Genomic DNA, 22,184 nt, shown 5'->3' with positions numbered 1-22,184 from the left:
GGATTTCACCCCTGTTATTACTGCTAAAGATCTAATGAAGTTGATTATGGCAGTAGAGACTCTACTTGTTATGGCCTCCTTTATAATGTAAAGAGCCCTTGATCCCAAACCATTGTCAGAGACTTTACTACTTATGGGAACAAACACAAACACTAACACTATAAGATAATAACACAAAAATCACAAGATGCTACTCCATCTCTAAAAAGATATGCTGAAACCATATCTCCACAGAGTCCTTTGAATTTGAGAGCCTCAACTCTTGCTTGGGACTACTGTATCTGGATTGCAAAACATCTGGATGACCAATTTTTGCATCTCTTGGCTGGCATCTAGTGGTGGTTTAGATTCTTGAAACTCAGATTAGAAGCTCTAGTCTTGGTCTCTGCAACATCCCCTTTTAGTTCTTCCAGATATCATTCCTGATTTTGGAACTCAAGAGTCCATAAGTGGTTTATTTTCATTACAGACAAAGCTCCTCAATAGGATGCAAATGTAGTTATAATGGTGGTTTTTTAAAATGCAGATGACATAACTCAGTGAACAATATTGATCAGCTGAGATTAAAAATGTGCTGTCAAAAATAAACTGCAATCAAATGGGCCAATTCAGAAAGATTTTTCCCTTGTTGATGCTTTCCAGGCTAGTAACCTTGGACATATGACTTTACAAGGATAGGAATTAAAGGAAATTTAACAGCCATACAATTGTGCAAACGACTGCATCCTTTATTGCTAATACAAGATGTATTATTTACAGTAGCTTTTAATCTTTGTACTAATTATGTGCAGGTGTAGAAATGATAGTACATCTTTTTGAATAACTTTAATTGATACACTTCCCAACATGATCAATTAGTGTAGACAAAAGGTTTAAAACTGTCTAATAAAAATGAATCATTTAGAAAATTCACTGTTTTGATCCCACGGAAACAAGTTCTTTGAATTTTTGCTTTTTCTCCTTTACCTTGGGCTGCCTTATTTTTCAATGCCAACTCTGTGGCTGGTTAAATAGCTTTCGGGAAGGAGAAGTCTGGAAAGGGGAATATTTGGAATATCAGGATGACCACTAGATGATACCAAAGAGATAAGGAAAACTCTGCAGTTTTCTTTGTGTCTCTTTGTCACAATCTATCCAATAGTTGCCTGAATTTCTTAGCCAGTTCAGAACTGGGAGCCCTACCTTCAAAAAAAAAAACTCCCCCGCAACAATCACATGAGCAAATAAGTCCCTTATCACTTACAACCTAGACTATTCTTACCACTAGATTATTCCCCTTTCCAGACTTCTCCTTCCCGAAAGCTATTTAACCTTTCACCTCAGGAAACTGGATTCAAATTGTGCAAAGGACATATGGAAAATGAGATTGATGACCTCCAGCCTGCTACCATGTAAAAATATATCCACATGATAAAAAGCCATGAACTTCACTAAAATAAGGGGTCTTTGTTCTTCTAGTTCCACACTTCTGCCTAAGAGAGGCTGAAGGTCAGGCTTGAAGATAGATTTGAAAAGCAGAGATAAAAGCTGACTCGGTCAGCAGGTCTAGCTTTTGTGCAGCGTTAGCAGTAATTATATTTCATGAGTCTGCAAAGCCAAAGAGGCCGAGAAGACCAACCACACAGCACTTGAGGATTTGATTGGGACTGAAGCGAAAAGAAGAAAAAAAAAAGAGGGGTCATTGTGATATTGAAAAGAAAAATAAAGTTCTTTATTTTAAAAATGTCACAACTATAAAACGTGAGGGGGAAATTTACCAATATGTAGCTATATTTGTCAATAGCAAAGGGATCATCGAATATAAAGCTCATTTTATATTTAAACATAATCTGAATCTTTTCCTTCATTAGGTATCTAAACTGTGGGAATAGGGTAGAAATAAGAACTCAGTTAATTAGCATATAAAAATTATTTTACATTTTAGTTCATTAATATGAATATTTATGCTATTAATCATTTTGATACCTGGAGCTCAAGTTTATGCAACTTTAATTAGCTGTGCTCTTTTTAATTTTTTTTTTCTCTAGTGAAACTTTGAATTTTGGGTAGTATCAAGTAACTTCCAAAGCCATGCTATAGAATTTACACAGGTGTAAATTACTAAATATTCAACTTGGCTTAATACCTTGGTAATAAAGATGCAGCCGACATGTATTTTATTCACTGGATCAACCCAGCAAGAAATTTTAGAGCTGAATTTGGATTCATTAGAATAAAATAGATGATGTAGTTTGAAAAATAACTGTATCAGGTTTGTTATTTATTAATTTATTTTCAAAGACTAAACTAACAAACACCGAAGCATAGTTTAAAATTCATTTGTGTGTGTATGTGCATTATGAGGAAAATATTAGCCAATTCCTGTAGGCTATTAGACAATAGCTATAGACAAAAATTTTGCCACTACTCTTGATACATTTAAAAATTGGCTTTTTAAAAGGAAAGCAGTGATCTTATCATCATGAAGGAAATTAAACTTTATAATAAATAGGATTGAAAGCCAATTTGGTGTAGTGGTTAAGGCATCAGACTAGAAAATGAAAGCCTGAATTTTAGTCCTGTCTTAGGTAGCTGTGAGACCTTGGGCCAGTCACTTTCTCACAGCCCTAGAAAGGAGGCAATGGCAAACTACTGTATTTTTCGGAGTATAAGATGCACCTTTCCCACCCTAAAAGGAGATGAAAATTTAGGTGTGCCTTATACACCGGATGTAGCCCTGCTCACCCTGTGGCCCCCACCCTTTGGCCTCTGCCTCGCAGCAGTTACCTCCTTGCAAGCAAACAGCAAGAAAAAACAGCTCCGTTCAGCTTCAGCACAGCCTAATTAGCACAAGTTGATTGGATTGGCCTCCCGACTCTCAGCTGATTTGCTCTCAGCTGTTTTGCACAGGGCTCTGCTGCTTGCTGCAAAAAGATAAATTGCTGGAGCAGATTTTTTTTTCCTTGTGCTAATCAAGCTATGCTGAAAACAAAAATAAAAGTAAAGCAGGCTGTTTGCTGTAACGAGGCATAATTGTGCAGAGGCAGAGGGAATTTCTTTTTCTTCTTTTCCTCACCAAAAAAGGTAGGTGCATCTTATACTCCGAAAAATGTGGTACTTCTGAAAAACCTTCACAACAAAACTGGCAGGACTACCCTAGGGAATCTTCAGTAGTCAATTGTCTCAAAGGGATAAAACAAACAAACAAACCTGGGGTTACAACTTTTAATTGTCACTGTGTATAGAGCGGACATTTTAATAGAACAAAGGATATAGATTCAAACTTGGTGTTTGAATATAAATATTTTGTATGGCAGATTGAAATACCTTCCTGTTGTTACTTGAATAAGTAGTGCATTAATTCAGAAAAAACATAAAAAAGTTTTCTATGTGTAGTATGCATGATTTTAATAATATATCTAGGGAGTCCAGCATGACAGAGAGTTCTATTGCGAATGGAATTTAAATCACCTACAAATGGGAGATTTTAGAGAATATCTATGTTCCAGACTCTCTGAAATCTCCTAAAATTTTATCAAGGTTTAATGTAAGAATATAACAGAACAGAATTCTTTATTGGCCAAGTGTGATAGGACACACAAGGAATTTGTCTCTGGTGCATAAGCTCTTAGTGTACATACAAGCAAAACACATATTGACAGACCATAATTCATCTGATCTTTGCTGAGTAGATCAGTGGTGGGATCCTACTGGTTTAACACCCGGTTCGCTGCATGTGTGTGCACACTTTGCAGAAAATTGAACTTACGCATTGCTGAGAGCAAGGAAAACAGCTGAGGAGCAGCAATCCACTCTGCCGCCCCGATCAGATGGGCTTCGGAAGCAGAAATAAAAATAAGTATAACATAGATACAAATCTATTGTTCAAGATGAACTGACAAGGTTTCCCCCCAAAAATCCTACATCAATCTAGACTCACTAGCATGATTTCTATTTGTTTAAAGACGATAATTTCAGAAGAAAACGGCCTCTATTACTTTTCCTCATCAATGTGGATTAGTTTTCGCTACAAAAAAGAGCTTCACTAATTCTGGCTTCTGGGATATCCTTATTACTGAACAAGAGGTTGTCTGATTCAGGTTCATGCGAATTGCAAGCTGGATGGTGGACTCTTAAGACTTCTTTATGGGCTGCACTGAATTCAGAAAAACCAAATAGCAGCCATTTCAGTAGTAAAGGAATAGTAATATATAAGAGATACCATTTAATAGTTAACACTGAGTCCAGTGCCTGGATCCCAGTTAATTTTATTTTTATTTTTTTATCCTGTTTCTTCCCAATACAACCAGCCCACAATGATATGAATCTAAAAGAATAAAATCCAAACATCAGAGACATCAGATCAATTATAACATCCATACATAACAATAATACAAAGATTTTTTTCTATTTCCAACCAGGGTGGATAAAAATCAATTTTTAATTTTTTTAAAAAATTGATTTTTTAATTTAAATTGGATTTTTTTTTATTTTTATTAAATTTATTTTAATGAAATGCTTTTGGAGTAAAAATCTATTTAAAGATAGTCTTCTATTTAAGATACATTAATAATTTATTTATTTATTCAGCATGACATGGAGCTTAGTTATGTAGCATGAGGCTGTATATTCTGCAATATTGGGACTGTTGGTGAGTCAACAGCAGGTCAGAGGAAGAGCTGCTGCAGGACAGAGATGACAGTTGCTGTTTAAAAATTATGATTTAAATTGAGTTGATTTTTTAACTAATTTTAATTTTTTAACTAGTGATTTAAATCATGATTTAAATAGTGATTTAAATCAAATCCACCCTGTTTCCAACCATAAAATATCCAAGCAATAAAGTTTAGCCACCTACTGATACTAGTTTAGGTCTACCACTGGACTCAACAACATATACTATACAGGAAGCTTACATGTAGAACACCGTACATTTGAGTTTTAATAGAATAAGCTTGTGAGGAAACTCCAGTGTGGTATACAAGAGTTCAACATTTTATATATCTAATTTGATTTAATTAATCTTGGAGGGAATCTTTCTTTCTTTCTTTCTTTCTTTCTTTCTTTCTTTCTTTCTTTCTTTCTTTCTTTCTTTCTTTCTTTCTTTCTTTCCTTCCTTTTTTCTTTCTCTCTCTCCTTCCTTCCTTCCTTTCTCTTTGTCTCTCTCTCTCTCTCTCTCATATAATATCTGCAACAAAGGGTTGAGAAATTCATTTAAACACACTTGGAGAATTAGGAAGAGAACAAGGGGAAATCCCATTTTCTGCATAATACTTGATGGAATCCTTATTTTAAATTTTAGTATTTTTGGCCATGACTGTATGCAGAAATTGTATTAGAAATTCTAGTAATTCAACAAAATTTTATATAATGGTACCATAATACAGTTCCTTAATTATTTATATCCTCTTCTCTTTCTGAATTAGGCCACATTTAATCACATATAGTAACAGAATAAATAATAAAACAGATCTTTTGATGAAAATCAATTCTTTATTAATATCTGCATATTAATAACACAAAAATTTCAGCTTTTAAAAACAAGATATAAAGATATTTGACATGCCTTTAAAAATATCTCTAGTACAAACAATATCTTTTCTGATAAATCCTGAACCTCACATTTCTATAACACGCACTATATGCATCAGACTAAGTATACATGCATTTTACCTGGGGCACATGGGCTAATTATCTGAGTAGATTACAAGCATTGCCTATTAACTATTACTGTACAAAAACCATAAATGTCTCATCATACTTATGCTTGTATAATTCCATCAAATACATTTTGTGTATTTATTAAAGGTAAGGTGACAGGGTGTCACTTTCCAGCCGCACATTCTCCATCAATCTATGGATTCAGTTATAAAGTCTCCAAGCAAGATATTCATAACAGAAATACTGCCTGAGGCTGTAACTTTGGTGACTTCCTTTCCACCAGCAGCAAAATACTGTTGAAGGCATAATATAATTCCTTCTTCACACGGCAACTCTTGTTTGCAAAAAAGGTCAATCACTTTCACATTACTGCTTCAGAAAAGTATGCCATCTTCTTGAAAATCTCAGCCTGACCTCTGTGTTTTCTGTTTATCATGCAACAACCTTCTCAAATCACCCATTTCCCACAACTAATACTGCTTATGCTGCTGGTACTTAAATGTGTCTGCAGGAGAAACCATGGTCCAGAACAAGGAAATATTCAAAGATTTCCTATAAAGGGCAGCAATAATGATCTAGAGAAAAAAATGTACTGCATGAAGCACACAATGAGTATCAGCCAATACCACTCTTATTAGCTTGTCTGTTAATAAATTCACAAGTAGACAACTTTCTAATTTTTCTTCTGAACAGATGACATAAATATAGAACTTCCCTTTACCCATTGCTTGTTTGCACAACACTGAATCTTAACTGGAAATATGAACCGATTAAATTTTATGAACAACCTTCCTGTGGCTCAGTAATGAGATGCAGAGCACAGGCTATATCACATGCTTATTACGAATAATTTCCCCCCCTTCTATCTCAATTTGCTCATATAGCCACTTGCGATCACAACGGCATTCAGGTCCACACTTGCGGGAGCCGCACTTGGAGCAGGCATAGAAACACCCAAGGCAGTCTTCATCAAGGCAGTCACACAGGTCTATCCCGCTGTAAAGCAAAAAGCCTTGGCCGTCATATACCTTGCTCTTTGCTGCTATTAATTGCCTGGAGGGAAAAATACAAGCAACCAATCATTAACAACGATTTGTAATACTAGACACTCTGTTTTAAATAATAGACAACTCAGTTTAAAATTCCAAACAAATTCCAGTTTGTTGTACTAAGGAGCAGCAGATATAAACTAATATGACCATTGCAATGTGCTCTACGTGGGGGTGTCCTTGAAAAGTTTATGGAAGCTTCAATTAGTTCAAAATACACTGGCTTGAATAGTTTTATGCAAGTCTAAATTGGTCCCTCTCTTGAGACAGCTGCACTGGCTCCTGATTTGTTTCTGGGTCCAATTCAAGGTGCTGGTTGTGTCACCTTTAAGCTCTACATGGCCCGGGGCCAGGTTGTTTGAAGAACCATCTTTTCCCAATTACATGTACCTTACCCACCTGAGTGGGGAGACAGGGATATTACCAGTCTCGGCTACTAAGGACATTCATCTAATGGGAAGAAAGAAGAAAGGCTTTCTCCATGGTAGCTCCCTTCCTAAGGAACACCATCCCTCCAGAAATAAAATTGGCACCTACCTTGACATTCTTTTGAAATGCCCTGTTACCAGGGGAAAGGGAAGGGATGGGAGGCCATATGATAATAATATTTTTTTAAAATTTTGATTTATATGCCGCCCTTCTCCGGAGACTCAGGGCAACTTACAATGCGCTAAGCAATAGCCTTCATACTTTTGTATATTTATACAAAGTCAGCTTATTGCCCCCATAATCTGGGTCCTCATTTTACCTACCTTAGAAAGGATGGAAGGCTGAGTCAACCTTGAGCCTGGTGAGATTTGAACTTACAGTAATTGCAGACAGCTTAATGTTAATAACAGTGCTTTAGTCTGCTGTGTCACCAGGCTCAGATCAGGCTCAGATAATTATTATTTTTAAACGACAACCATATAGGCTGCAAGGACACTTCTGCAGGATAAACCTTTAATTCAGTACAGAGGCCATTTATATATTCAAGCAGCAAGACACAACCTGGGTGTCTCTCCATGCTATAATTCTGACTCTTGTGCCAGGCAGCAATTTAAAAACCGGTTCAGCCGAAGTGATGTGAACCAGTTGAATCCCACCACTGGCTACAGACCATATTAGTTAGGGATGATAGGACATAACACGACATAACGTTCAAATTTGGCATCAGCTCTTTATAACATCTGAACATAGTTTGCCTACATATTGTAGAACAAACCTGGATCACTTTAATTACCCTGTTTTCCCCAAAATAAGACATCCCAGGATAATAAGCCCAATCGGGCTTTTGAGCGCATGGCAATCAGGCCAAGCGCTTATTTCAGGGTTCAAAAAAATATAAGACAGGGTCTTATTTTCAGGGAAACATGGTAGATCATCTTAAATATAAGCATTTCTAGGGCTAAAAAGTTTTATTTAGTTATGCTTAAATTGCTGCTTTTTACTGAGATAGCTGTGAATTTGAACATTCAGTCTTGCAGAACCCAAAGACCCCAGAAAAAAATATTGGGTGGGGGGGAGGTAACTAACTAGGATCAGCTAGCATTATTTTATGGAAAATCAATCTAGGACCATGATGGCGAAGCTATGGCACACATGCTACAGGTGGCACGTGTAGCCATATCAGTGGGCATGCGAGCTCAGCTCCTGTACGCGTGGGCCTTCTGGGCCCACCAGAAGTAGGGAAACAGGCTGTTTCCTGCCTCCGGAGGACTTTGGGGGTGATTGGGAAGGCCTATTTTTCTCTCTCCCCAGCCTCCAGAGACTTTCTAGGAGTCTGGGGTGGGTGAAAACGGCCTTCCCCGTCCCCCTGGAGGCCCTCCGGAGGCTGGAAACGGCCCGTTTGCCAACTTCCGGTGGGACAAAAAAGTCCCATTTTTTGCTGTCCCCAGAGGCTGAGGGCAGCAAGTTGGCAAACGGACCATTTTCATCCTCTGGAGGGTGGGGAAGGCTGTTTTCACCCTCCTCAGACTCCTAGAAAGGCTCTGGAGGCTGGGGACAGCAAAAAGGTGCCTATCGTGCCATCGCATGCTAGGAGGAGGGGGAGCGGGGGATGGCGCATGTGCATGGCGCATAGAATTATGGGTGTGGTCATGTGCGCGTGCCCCCTGTTCCTGGCACGCAATGGCAAAAAGGTTAGCCATCACTGATCTAAGATATAGAAAAATCCACTGCCACAAATTATGCATAGAACTCTACTTGAACGCTACTTTTTATTCCATAGGTATAAACCTATGGAATAAAAAACTATATTCATGAATCAATATAAGCTGGAGATTCATCTCATAATTTCAATTACTTCTTCTGGAGCACTTTGATTGCTGTTGTCCTGAAGCTGCTATAAAATATAAAATGTTTTATAAAAACTCAACGGCTAAATAATAGTAATGAAGGCGACTGGAACAATCCAAGGTTTTAGCTGGAAGAAGGGCACAAATACCTATCTGCTATGACAAGTAGCAGATGGAAAAAGGAGGATAATGTGTGCTTCTAATCAGTTTTCTTCTGCTTTCTCAGTAAAAAAGTCCTACCTTCCTAGTGCAATCTGTATTGCACTTAAAACACAAAAACTTCCAAGGAGAATTTATTGTTTATCTCTTGGGACCAAAAATAAATAATTAAATAAATTGCACCAAGAACATCGTCCCTAATCTGGGAAAGATCATGGATACCCCGACTGCAGTATTAGATACTGATTTTCCACTTTTCAAGCTGCTTTATAATGATTGGACAATGCAACTTATTTTATTCCTATGCACAAACATAGGAGAAAAAAATTCCATGCATCCAAACAGTTCTAAATTATAATCCATATGTAAGCAGAACAATTTTCCCTCAAAGTGAAAAAGCAAAGGCAATCAATCCATAAACAGTCTACCTGTCTGAATTAACGGATGTGTTTTTTGTTTGTAGCTTTCTTTTTTCTCTTTTGTTTGCTGCTTCCGGAGGAAATCCAGTATGCCGTCCTGGATTAGCAAACTTCAAGGCTTTAGTTGTACGTCCCTGAATAAATACAGACAATTTCATTTTAAAAAATTCAAAGCATTTCTAATTAAGTGATATCATATTTCAGCTAAGGGACAAACACTGAAACTGAAGCCAAATATACACTTCTCTCTTTTTATTTATAGTATCAACTGTGCTCTAAATTGCTTATGAGATATCTCAATGAATAACAGTAATATTAATAGTCAAAAGAAAGCAAAGATAATAAATTGGACAGGAATATACCCTTAGAGATGCAAGTTAATGGAACTCCTACTAGCTGATAACCCGGCCTTGCCCGGATATTTATTTATCCCAATCCTGTATTAAACAGGAAAAGGAATTAATTATATCTATAGTGTCAAATCAAAGTACCATTTCCATTTTTCCGATGGTAACACTTGCATGCTGCGAGTAGTCTTTATGTGGATCATAACGGAATCCTTCCAATGCTAAGCTAAAATGTTGCGCAGTCCGTGATCGTCTGGCTCTATCTCTCATTTCCTGTAGTCGGGCCTCACGCTGTTGTACTGTCTCTGAAGCTCTAGATGTAGCAGCTCTCTCTTTCATAACCTGTAGTCGGGCCTCACGCTGCTGTACTGTCTCTGAAGCTCTAGATGTGGCAGCTCTCTTGCGTATCAACGCAAGTCTAATATTCCTCTCTTCGGGAGTTTCTTGTCTACGCTGTTGTTTCATTTTTCTAGCCTTTGATTGCACTTGGCCAATCGCCTGACGTTTCCTTGGAGGCATCGTTACAGCAATGAAATCTATTATTATGGAATACAATAAAGTAAATGTAAGAAAAAGACATTTGGGCCTAGCCCTGTTACCAGTTGTAGAAGAAAGCTGCCTCAACTACTGTGGTGAGAATTAGAGACCTAATTGCCCTGGCCAACTGCCTGGGAAAATTCTAGAAGGAATCAGCCTTTGAGGTGATTATATGCATTAGCAGGCACCTCCCCTGACAACTTGCCCTCTTTGCTTGAAACTGAGGGCCTAGGGTGGGTTTTTTTTTAAAAGAACCAATCTCCCTTACCAGAGGGAGCCTCCTTGTTTTTTGTTTGTTTGTTTTTGTTTTAAGGTTTTTTTTTAAGAACCTATCCCTCTTACCAGAGGGGGCCCACTTGTGGAGTACTGTGAAGTCGTTACCATGGCAACTCCACTGTGCTGTACAGTAGAAGCCATTTTAAGGCACAACAGGCTGTATCTTAACAGAACTTGAATTCAAAATGCACACTAACATTGTCAAAAGTATTGTGATTTGACACTACAGATATCATTCCTTTTCATTTCAGCGGCCCAGGTATTCCAGAGTTATGCTGGAACACACACACACAGACACACAGCCCGAGGGGTGTCTTACCCCCACAGTATTTTTTCCCAGAGAGTAAGTCATCTGTGTACCAAGTATGTATGTATGTATGTATGTATGTATGTATGTATGTATGTATGTGTGTGTGTGTGTGTGTATATATATATATTTTTTTCCAAAATAGGAAATAACTGTAGCATGTCTTCATTAAACATAGACAGTGCAAAGCTGGATACCAAGTTCAGTTTTAAAGATGAAAGTCTTCCATCATGGTGCTCCTTATTGCTTGGAAGAGAAACTTCCTCTATCAATCATGTTAAGAGCTCTAAGGAGTGTGCAGCTTCAGACTGCAGATGGTAATTCAGTTTTTAAACGTTCCCCTTAGTGAAATATACCTTGCAAGAAAAGTACTAAAAAAGTAGGGAGATATTAGAATCTCTCTTCATTGTGCTTCTCCCTACCCTGTTTCATATTTGCAGCGTATTTTACACAGGGGATTTGTAAAAGGGTAGTCTACCATTAGTCTGAAGTACTACATCCCATTCTAGTATCTTAAATTCTTTTAAATCTCAAGGTATGCAGTGTGTTGATAAGACCTTACTGCTTACACAAATTATATGGTCTCATCCTGGCTAATTTGCCTTTAAGTACTATAAAAAAGTTAAGTTCATATCATCATAAAAACCAGGAAAGTATCGCTAACATATTCATGAAAAGCCACTTTATTAAAACAGTTCTTTAACTATTGCTTCCTGGTTTGAATAAAACAGAAATTTGTTTGACTGAGTTGAAAGTTATGGGAAAATCTTATGCATATTGCAGTTTCAAAAGCTGAACAGTTATTTTCTCCCTGTTCCCATGAAAGGATTTGGCCTATTTTCCCCTTAAAAGGATTAGAGCTTATTCCTACATACAATTCCTACAAAGATTCAACTGAGAAGTTGCAATTTTACATGAAAATGCCATTTCTGACGTTTAAACTGTGATGGCATTTTCTTCATGCAGTGCTTATCCAGTGAGAGTCATACATTCAGGAACTATACAGAACTGAGTGTACTCTTAGTATTTTAAGAAAGGGGATTGATGCTATTCTTTTCATACTCTTAACCTGTCTCCTATGGCACATATATTTAGAGGTACCACTTTTTTTTCAGTGGGTGGGATTTTCTATCACATAACTGCAAAAGTTACAGCTTTAGTCCAGTACTTAGATAGTTGAAAAAATGGTCCCATATACATACGTCTGAATCAAGTCTCCTTCGTTGACGGTCTTCAGAGTCAACCTCTGCATTTCCATTTATTATCTGTGTACATTTGGGGCAAAGCTTCCAGCCTGGTATAAATTGACGTCCAAACTTGGCACTTAGAAAAGATGCATCATCTATGTCAATTGCATGCAAGTTTTTCCTGGAGAGTTTTTTGTGCATATTAAAAGGATCACAACATGACTTTTGCAAGTCTTCATACCTATCAAGGTAAACTTTAGCATGATGGAAGCAGATTGTATGAGTCTCTGAAAGAGTTATCCCAGTTCTAAGCTGAAGAAGTAACAGATCAGTTGCTGATAAATCTTGCTTAGTCTTGAAGCCAGTTTGAGAGGTAAAGTATGCTTTATGACAATCGCTGCTTGCTTGCAGCTGATTTCCAATTGAACATGGATCCATTTTACTTGATCAGTAAAATATATTTCAGTATTTAAATTGTATCATTTGTCGTCTTTAACAGCTGTTACGAGGATTATCCTGGAGAAAGCAGTGAAGGAAGTAAGATTTGTGATGCATAAGTTTATTTTTAACTAGAGCCAAAACAAAATCAACTCAGAAATGTGTCCTGTATGCTGATTTTTTTTAAGGATGAAGTGGAATCATAAAATAGGCATTTCTGCAGGCAATGCCAGTTTCTTGGTTTTCAAGCAATTTGCCTTTCATTAAATTTAGGCACTAAAGTACCATGTTGCAACTGGAGTACATTTATATACCAGCTTTTATCAATTCCGTATAACCGGCATTTCATGTATAGGTTTTCATAAATTAAAAGAATATTGTAGACTGGTACAAGTAGTTTTAAGAATTGGAAGGACTAACATAATTGGGAACTAAAATAGCTAGATTGGTTTTTATTCCAAAATGAAAGGTTGCTTTACAATAACAAAATCATTTTTTTCCAGAATGCTCATTGTGGAAAAGGTGCCCAAATGATAATAGATACTTATATTAGGTTTTTGACATTAAGAATCTCAAAAATAAACAAACAAGGCCAGTTTGTTAAGCCGTTAATAAATTCCAAACAATCCAAGCATTTTACTTATGCAGAAGAATCCTGCAACAGATCTGATGGGATGTTTTAAGACTTTCGTACTCATTAGATTACTGGATTAAGTTGAAAATTATACAGATAACTCAACTAGAATACTCAGACAAAGTAGGCTAAGGATCACCGTTTCCTTAATTATTTTCCAAGCACATAATTTAAGATTCAAATATAGAAGCAGCTGCAACATGACGCTTTTGTACCTTGGAAATATACATCTTGTCCAGACTGCAGAATCTGCTAGCAAAACGTGCACCAGATTATTTCTTGAGAAATGTATGATGCCACTTCCGTTATCTGTCTTAACAGTGGAAAGAAGCCTTAAGACATCTGAATTAATATTTCCTAATGGTACTTTAATTAAAGAGTGCAAGGCAGGAGGTTGCAAGAATGATGGCGGAAGCAAAGCCAATGTGAAGAAGCTATTAAGCTGCAAGCAATTAAATAGTCGACAACAAAATCAGACAAGGAAAAAAACTTGCAACTTGCAGCTTTTTTCCTCGATGAATCAAGAGTCACATGCGTGCCCAGTCCAGATTGACATTTTATCAGAACAGCAATTAGGATTATTATTTTTTTAAGGATCACCAAAATTATGAGTATTTTTTTTCAAACACTTGCAGAGGTCAGGATCCAAAAAATTCCACATAATGCACATAAGTGCTTCTACGTATGCAATTTTCTTTATCCAAGTTTCCTTCCAACTAAAGTGTTCTGAGTTTGCACGGGATGCCCCATAATCTTCCACATCATCATTTCAGATAGGAGGACAATGGGCTAGATGAAGATATCCCCAAAAGTCCAGATTTGCATGTAGAGGCTTGTAAGCAGCAACTGGAATCCTATGATGAGTCTCACTATTTAGCCTAATTGACTTGTCTTCTTGAATTATTTATTTTAGAATCTGAAACAAAAATTCATATGAGGACCCGTGTCTTGGAATATTTTAACTCTTTGCCTTTTTCACACAATTATACTTTACATCCTCTATTCTGCTCCAAGTTAGTTATGACTCCAAAAGACATAGATTTCAGCTTGACATCAAATATTTGACTGTGTTCTATAAACACAGGTGTATTTTTACAGCTCAACTTTTTGTTTGTATTTTTTGTTTGTTGTTATGTAAACAAACATGATTGCCTCACATTTCTTGTATTGTTTAATTACTTTAGCCAAGAGATCTAAGGTCCTGTTCATAATTTAAACCCATTTGTAACAGAAAAGAAATACATAAAATTACATCAGCTCCCAAATTCAACTTAAAATGACAAGAATAAGGTTTTTAATTGTTGTCGGTATAAAATAATGCCAATAGTGAGTGTTGCAACATCTAAAGCTTTCAGTTTTGCTTTGCTCCGATTAAACATTTTAAGTGATGTATGAAAATGGGCAAATTTTAGAAAGAGCAGAAGATGTCAAGGATGATGCACTAATTTTATGTAGGAGTGAATCATTGAAGATAAATAGCTGATACCCCTTGATAAGATCATTAAAAACATGGCAGGTAATGTTAGAAAGAAGGCAGGAACAACTGCTGGTAATTATATTTAAAAAGTAACAGAAAGAAGAGCCAATCCATGGAAAGAAAACAAAACAGAAGGAACATATTTGCCATTATCAAAGCATGCACATTATCTTTAACGGTCTCTGTAGTTGACTGATTATTCAGTGTCTGAGATTCTTAATATCAGTATGTGAATTGGATTGTCTTGAATTAACAAACTGTGTTCTCACAATACTGGAAGTATTCAGCTTTGTCAACACATTGGGGGTATTTTAATTAGCATTTCAGCACCATGTAACTCAAGAGTGAGGAATGTGAGACATTCCATTCCTGAACCACAATTCCCAGCATCCTTTGTCATTGCTATAATGAAAGTTATAGATCTGTAGTGGAACTGAAGCTACTCAAAGCTGTGTCCAGCAGTGTCTGGAGGAATGCAAGTTATATTTCTCTGATTTATCTGACGCTAAAGCAGTCACAGAAATAATTCAATCATGTTGATATATGTGAGCATCTTTATAAATGTTGACTTGGTGAAGTGCTAGAGAAAGGGCCGTAACAACAGGTTCTATTTCCAGATATCTGCTATCCTGCAATTCAAATTAATCTTAGTCAACTGACCAAGTAGCAAATAATTTAAAATTTGATGCAACAGTTTCTAAGTGTGAGAACCAGTTATAAGTTACGTTTTTTTAGCGTTGTAACTTCAAATGGTTACTAAATGAATGGTTGTAGTTGTACTTGTTTCTATAAAAAGAGATACTCTGCATATCCTCATAAATATAATTAAATATATTTTTCTGGTAGTAAATTCTTTACTATGCAATTCAGCTGAAATATTTATTTATTTATTTGTTCAACTTGTATGCGCCTTTCTCCGAAGACTCAAGGCGGCGATCCAAAAATCCTGCTAAAGGATGGGACAGAAAGTGACGAATAACAATGGACAAATCCAGCAAATGTTTTTGTCACAGAAATTACACAAGGAGAGGAAAAAAGAAAAACAAACCCAGCATCCCTAATAGTAATCCTAGGTATTACATATCAATTTGAACTTAATCTGGAAACAGTCTGTTGCAGCATATGCACTATGTAAAATATATAGAGCAAAGCAAAGCAGGCTATGGCTGAGCTTGTGTAACAATTTGTAGAAAGCCAGAAAGTATACAAATCACATTTTGTAAAACTTATTAACAGATTATGTAGTTTATTGCTCGAATATGGCAATGACAGTCATTGCTTTTTTGAATGATCAAAGAACTGGTCCCAATTCTGCATCAGCGCTTGTTAAGAAAGAAAATACAGTATGCATGGGGGGGGGGGAAGGCCCTCAGAACCAAAGACTTGACTCCCCTAATTTATCAACTGACATAAACCATACACTGAATAAAGAGATGCAGCCAATCAAACCTCACTCTTAACATATTTTAAAGTGTATCTAACAATGTAGTGCATAAAGTGGCACATTGTTTCCATTGCATAAAATCAAATGATGAAGCTAATTAAATCAGCTAATTAAATTGATAGCAATTTTAGTTACTTAGTTATTTAGATTTACATGCAACCACCTTTTTTCCACTTTAAGAGTTAAAGAAATATGAAAATATCTTTATTTTTTAAACTTTAATTTTTTATGACACAGGATTGCCATACTTCAAATATATACTATTGTTACATAAATCCAGAATCAGACAAAAATCTGAACCCATACATAGAGCAAGATCTTATCCAATGTATGATTTAGTATCTGACATTATTAAATGGGTCTTTACCTCGTGGGGCATTTATAGTAAGTTGAAATATAACCCACACCATTTTTTACTATTTTTGTTTATAGGAAAATATTTATATAAACATTTCACTCTCTCCAACACACACAGGAAATGTCAGTGTATTAACTTTGGCAACAATCCAACCTGGTTAGTAATGCTAGTTAGAAGTCTCTACAAACAGCTCTTCTCCCCTCAATTGTAGCCTCAGATCAGGCTACAGTGACTTTAGCTATGATTGATAAAATTCTTCTATATGTCAAAAAACATTTCCATAAGTGACTGACTTAGCCAAGTTTTTAAAAACCCATATAAGCTCTTCCAATGGTGTCTATCCATTTTTGTTTCCAAGCCTACCTCATGAGTGTGGGTGTGTCAAGATCAGAAGAGAGAAAATTTCTATACAGGTAGTCCTCGACTTACAACCACAATTGACCCGAAAATTTCAGTTGTTTAAGCAAGACCTTTGTTAAGTGAGTTTTGCCCCATTTTACAACCTTTCTTGCCACAGTTGTTAAGTGAATCTCCCTTCCCAAATGATTTTGCTTGTGAGTAGGTCGCAAAAGGTGATTGCATGACCTTGGGACACAGCAATGATCATAAATACGAACCAGTTGCCAAGCATCTGAATGTTGATCACACAATCATGGGGATGCTGCCGTTTTGTGAAAAACGGTCACAAGTCACATTTTTCAGTGCCGTTGTAACTTTGAACGGTCACTGAAGAGGCTGCTGCAAGCCGAGGACTACTCTTTGAAAGAAGTAAATTTAAGATGCAAAACCTTTCCAACTAGGGACCTTTAAATATGAGAAACGCTTTCTCTCCTTCCCTTCAAAGGGAAGATGGATATTTAAGGATTTTTAAGACCAGAGTTTTCAATGCTTCCCCTACATCATCATCTTCATTTAACGACCCCCATCTTTTCTCAAAAAAGCAAACGAATTAAAAAAAAAAGGTCATGAATCCGCAAGGGGAGAGCCGAACGGGGAAAACGGCCTCCTTTCAAGAGTCATAAAAGCAAGACTTCGACATCTCTTTGTGCCAGCCTTTCTTCCATCCACATCGGCCTTCCGGACGTGGACTTCGACTCCCATAATCCAGGGAGACAGGGATCATGGGAGTGCGAGTGGCAATGAATTGGGGTTGGGGGGAGTGGAGGTGGGCAGCCTAAAACTGCGTTCCGCGGAGGGCAACTCCGCTCACACAGCCTCCCCCGCTGCTCCTCACCTTGCCGTGGGCTTTTCTCCGTCCGAGCCCCGCCGCTGCCCTCGCTGCTGCAGCCACCGATCCCGCGTCGCCCGCCTCGCCCACGGCTGCCATGAAGCCGACCGCTTCCTCGTCGTAGGGCGAGGACGGCTGCGAGGCGCAGAAGCAGAAGCGGTTTATCTATTGGCTCACTCGCCGCACTTCCGGGTCCGATGGCTTCGTAAGAGACCCAAGGCAGGAAGGGCAAAGCCGGCCTTGGAACCGGCCTCTCCTGCAGCTGATTCCCTCGCACGATTCCCCCTCCCCCCCCCAAGATCGTCCTACTTTCTGTTCCGGGTTGTTGAAACAGACCCCCCCCCCCCAAAGTTTTGTTGCAGGCAGAAGTTCAACAGAGTAGCCAGTGACTGTTGTACGAAGAGAAACCGATGCGGAGGGTTGCATCTTTTCGATCATCGAGGACTGAGGGCAGGGTTAAATCTGGCTATATCAGTTTCGCACTGATAGAGAACCTTCACGCCCCCTAAAAAGGATTGATTGATTGATCATCCATCCATCCATCCATCCATTCATTCATTCATTCATATATTTGTCAACAAGTACAAGGAAACAAGTATCTGTATAGACATAGACATGGACACATGAAAATTGGCACAAATAAATGGATACAAATAAGCAAAACATAGCCATAAACACATAAAATGAGTACATATAAATGGGAACAGTAGGGCAGGGACGGTAGGCACGCTGGTGCGCTTATGCATGCCCCCTTAGGGACCTCTTAAAAAACGTGTAAGGTCCACGGTAGATTGTTTAAGGTAAAAGGTATGGGGGAATCAAACTTGTATTTATTTCTGTATGTGCTTTATTTGCACCCTTGTGTGTCACCTTTATTTCGGGTAATTCCCCTCCTGAAATAAAATCACATTTGTCACTTTTGCTTTCGATGATTTCAAAATTTCGATAATGCCCTTCCCCATACTTTGTGGACATGGAGGGAAGCTCGTGTAGAATAAACAAGTGGGAAGCCCTGCTCCTCCTTTCACTCTATGGCACAAGTGCCTGAAGAAGAGCTCCTACAAATTACCAAAAAAATGAGTTATTTCTAGACGAGAGGAATTCACAAATTGCATCAATCTGCAGCTGATTTAAAAAAAACAACAACAAAAAAACCTTTCTTTGCACAGCATCTGAAGAGCATGTATCATTCATTTACAATAAAGTAGAGCCACATAGCATCTGGACTAAAGAAGGACTTGTTTGCCGTAACAGGATTCTAATTATATAAATATTCTGACTTTGTGAAGCCTGTGTAAAATAAACATTGCTCCCATAGCTGCCTTAGAATAGAATAGAGTTGGAAAGGGACCTCTTCAAGCAGGAGAGCCTATACTATTTCAGACAAGTGGCTGTTCAGTCTCTTCTCTTGCCTTTGATTCACTGGACAACTCAACTCAATAAATGAATTGGCAAAGGAACTTTCTATTGGATGCATATATTCTGTTTTATATAGCTGTACCAAAATTCTAGATAATTCTAAATAAGTAGATGTTGCTTAATTTTAAATAGCAATAATAGTTTTAATAAAGTATAATGTATGTATAACTAAACACAGGTTAATGATAATTCTATGGCATATTAAAATGAATTGTAAAGTCACAGTATAAAATAGGAAGCTGTAGACTAAGCCATTCAATTGTGGTTGTAAATTGAGGACTATTATAATCCAGAATTTTCCTGCATCACATATGAGCTGGCACTCTGTGATGGAACATACAGGGCTGGATTCCCAGGAGGGAAGGATAAATTCCAAAGGAGTTCAGATCAGATAGTTTTTGTAAGAGAAAGATGGTAAAGACAGGCCCTTCATAATAGTTCTCAGAATATATGCTTGATGTAGATGATAGAATGCTTCAGTTTGGCAAGATTTTGTCTATAGGTGAGGAACAATAAAGAAACCTGCTTGGAAACATCACCATGTGTCTTTCTTGTTTTGGGGGGGCCTGATGCTTTGAAGTTTCCAGCTTGGAAACTTCAGTTTTGATTGTTTTTAATGGCATATAAATCTCACGTAGCAGTCCAAAGCAAAATATTGGGTTCCTTGAAGACCACCCAGAAACTACAGATGGTTTAAAATGCAATAGTAATAACAGACATCTTCCAGAATGCCTGTACATCACCACTGCTAGATGAGCAGTGTTGGTTGCCAATCAGTTTCTGAGTAGAATTCAAGGTGCTAGTCATCTATACAGTATATATAAAAGCAAAATCCACATCACAAAATCTCTAGAATGGCAAAGCCTACAAACTTGAACTTTGGCATGTATGTTCCTCTTGGCTTCTAGGTGCTTGCTAAGAAAGGATTTTTCTCAATGACTATCAGATCATTAGTATTTCATATACAGTATATTCATATACAGTATATTCATATACAGTATATTAACACGCTCTGATGCTAAGGAGTTAGACCTTCTACTCCCCCTCCCCACCTGAAAAAGTTCCAACTGCCACTTGCCTCACACTCTATTTCCTCAGTTCAAACTGGCAGATGTTCCACTCCACTCAGGAGCTGTCTGGGGCTCCTTACAGTACTAAATGTCGCTACCTCACCAAAATGTCTACGCCTTCCACCTGTGGAACTGCTTCTGAACTCAAGGCAGCGGGAGAGATATTTCCTTATGAGTTTCAATTACCGACCACCACTGAGCCAACGGATTTTGAACCAAATTTCTCCTGATAGTGTCACAGCCCCAACTTACTTCTTACACTGACCTCCTCAGTTTAGATGAAACTGTTCCTTCTACTGTAACACCAGTTAAAGGGAAAAGGCTGTCTTTCTGCTGCCCGGAAGTACAACATATGCTTCAAAATGACTTCTTTTGGAGCCATAGAGGTGAAGGAGGGAAATTTTATGCCAACATTGAAAGTGCAGGGGCAGTTCTACCACAGGATAGGGAGTATCATGGTGGGGCCTCAGCAGCAGCCTTCATTTCTCCAGATATACTTTGTTGGTGATGATGACAATGAGAGTCTGTCAAGACCATGGGAATGCTACAATGGTCGTATGTGTGAAAAATGGTCATAAGTAGCAAAGCACAGGTATCCAGCTAGTCACCCCTAAAGCCCTGTGTGGCATAGGGCCTAAATATCTGAGGACCCACTTGTCTCTGTCCATTTAGTACATTTTAGCAAAGCAAGTGTGGTCTAGGTTCCTTGTTAAGCATCTTGGGTGTACATATAAAAATGGCTACACATAAATATGAAATAATGTATAATTATTGATAAGTCAAATAATTCATTTTTTATCAGCCACATGATATTACTGATTCTAGTTCATAAACTACGTGTATCCCTTTTACATCTACTGATTACAATTAAATGTTTTTATACACTCACATTTGTCTGCTCTTGATTGTATATAGATATACAACTTCTGTGATATATATATATCACAGAAGTTTGTGCTCTTCCTATTGAATTGTATCTAATTGGTTTCAGTCCAGAATTTCAGCTTTTCCAATTCACTTTGATTATTGAAATTATGGTATTTAGGAATCGGTCCCCACATACTTTGAATTATTTGCAGACTTGTTAATTCTGGTAGACTATCAAAACAGAGATGCAGGAATTATATTTATGTAATGGAATGCTGCTCATATTTTCATATAACATCATTCAGTTGAGCAGCTAGGCATGAAGTTGTGTAACATTTTCTGAACAAAATTCCTACATAAAAGCAGGGTTTAGTACTGTGGAAAAGCCAGCAGAGGGCACACAAAGTCTTAATTTGGATTTCTTTGGGTAAAGAATAATCTTTAAAAAGCACTATGAAATAAATATATACTTATATATATATATGGTGAAGATTGATTTATATTTCATGTGAAAACTGAGCTGACTTCATGTAATAAATGGGAAAATGGAAGATATAAAGGGAAATTTAATATTTAAACATATCCTTATTTATATTTTATGTATATGTATGTCCCTTTATGCACCCACAAATAAATTGTAGGCATTTCTCTGTATTAAAGACATTTTAGGCTTTTTCAGAATCTGCATTTATGTATGATCTAGTCCAGGGGTGTCAAACTGGCGGCCTGCAGGCCGGATACATCATGTGCAGGCTATGCCCACTCCAGCTCCGCAAAGGGAAAAAAAGTCATGATACGTCATGTGACAGCAATCTGACGCCACGAGTTTGACACCCATGGTCCAGTCAATATCAAGGGATATTTTAGATATATCCTTAAGAAAAGATTATCTGTGAAAAACCCTTCAAATATCTCACCTTCTCAATTTTTTTCTTTACTTAAACATAGGATAATATTTACATACACAGTAATAATTCTTATTATTTAAGGAAACTAATGAAATAACTCTTCATTTTGAAATGCCTCAAAATGTTAATTATCTTTTCTTGGGT

At 37.4% G+C, this 22,184-nt stretch overlaps 1 protein-coding gene across 4 annotated transcripts; it reads right to left on the bottom strand.

Annotated features, from left to right (window-relative positions):
• Window positions 1-5,452: 5,452 nt before the first annotated feature.
• Window positions 5,453-18,075, bottom strand: ARL14EP (ARF like GTPase 14 effector protein). 4 transcript variants are annotated; one of them, XM_034417205.3, is made up of 5 exons: window positions 17,783-17,939; window positions 13,485-14,185; window positions 12,213-12,713; window positions 9,553-9,677; window positions 5,453-6,693 (listed from the first exon to the last, which is right to left on the bottom strand). In XM_034417205.3, exons 3-5 carry the CDS (start codon window positions 12,633-12,635, stop codon window positions 6,465-6,467), a joined length of 777 nt encoding a protein of 258 aa, XP_034273096.1. In that variant the 5' UTR covers window positions 12,636-12,713; window positions 13,485-14,185; window positions 17,783-17,939; the 3' UTR covers window positions 5,453-6,464. The 4 variants fall into 4 exon arrangements, with proteins under 4 accessions (XP_034273096.1, XP_087734220.1, XP_034273095.1 ...); XM_087878094.1 differs by having other exon boundaries at window positions 13,485-13,578; window positions 17,783-17,912; XM_034417204.2 differs by lacking the exon at window positions 13,485-14,185 and having other exon boundaries at window positions 17,783-18,075.
• Window positions 18,076-22,184: the final 4,109 nt, after the last annotated feature.

Source organism: Pantherophis guttatus, chromosome 1 (assembly GCF_059756535.1).
Source record: "Pantherophis guttatus breed Tessera chromosome 1, ASM5975653v1, whole genome shotgun sequence".
NCBI classification, from domain to species: Eukaryota; Metazoa; Chordata; class Lepidosauria; order Squamata; family Colubridae; genus Pantherophis; species Pantherophis guttatus.
The sequence above is the reverse complement of the archived record's forward strand: the minus strand, read 5'-3'. Positions and strand labels throughout refer to the sequence as shown.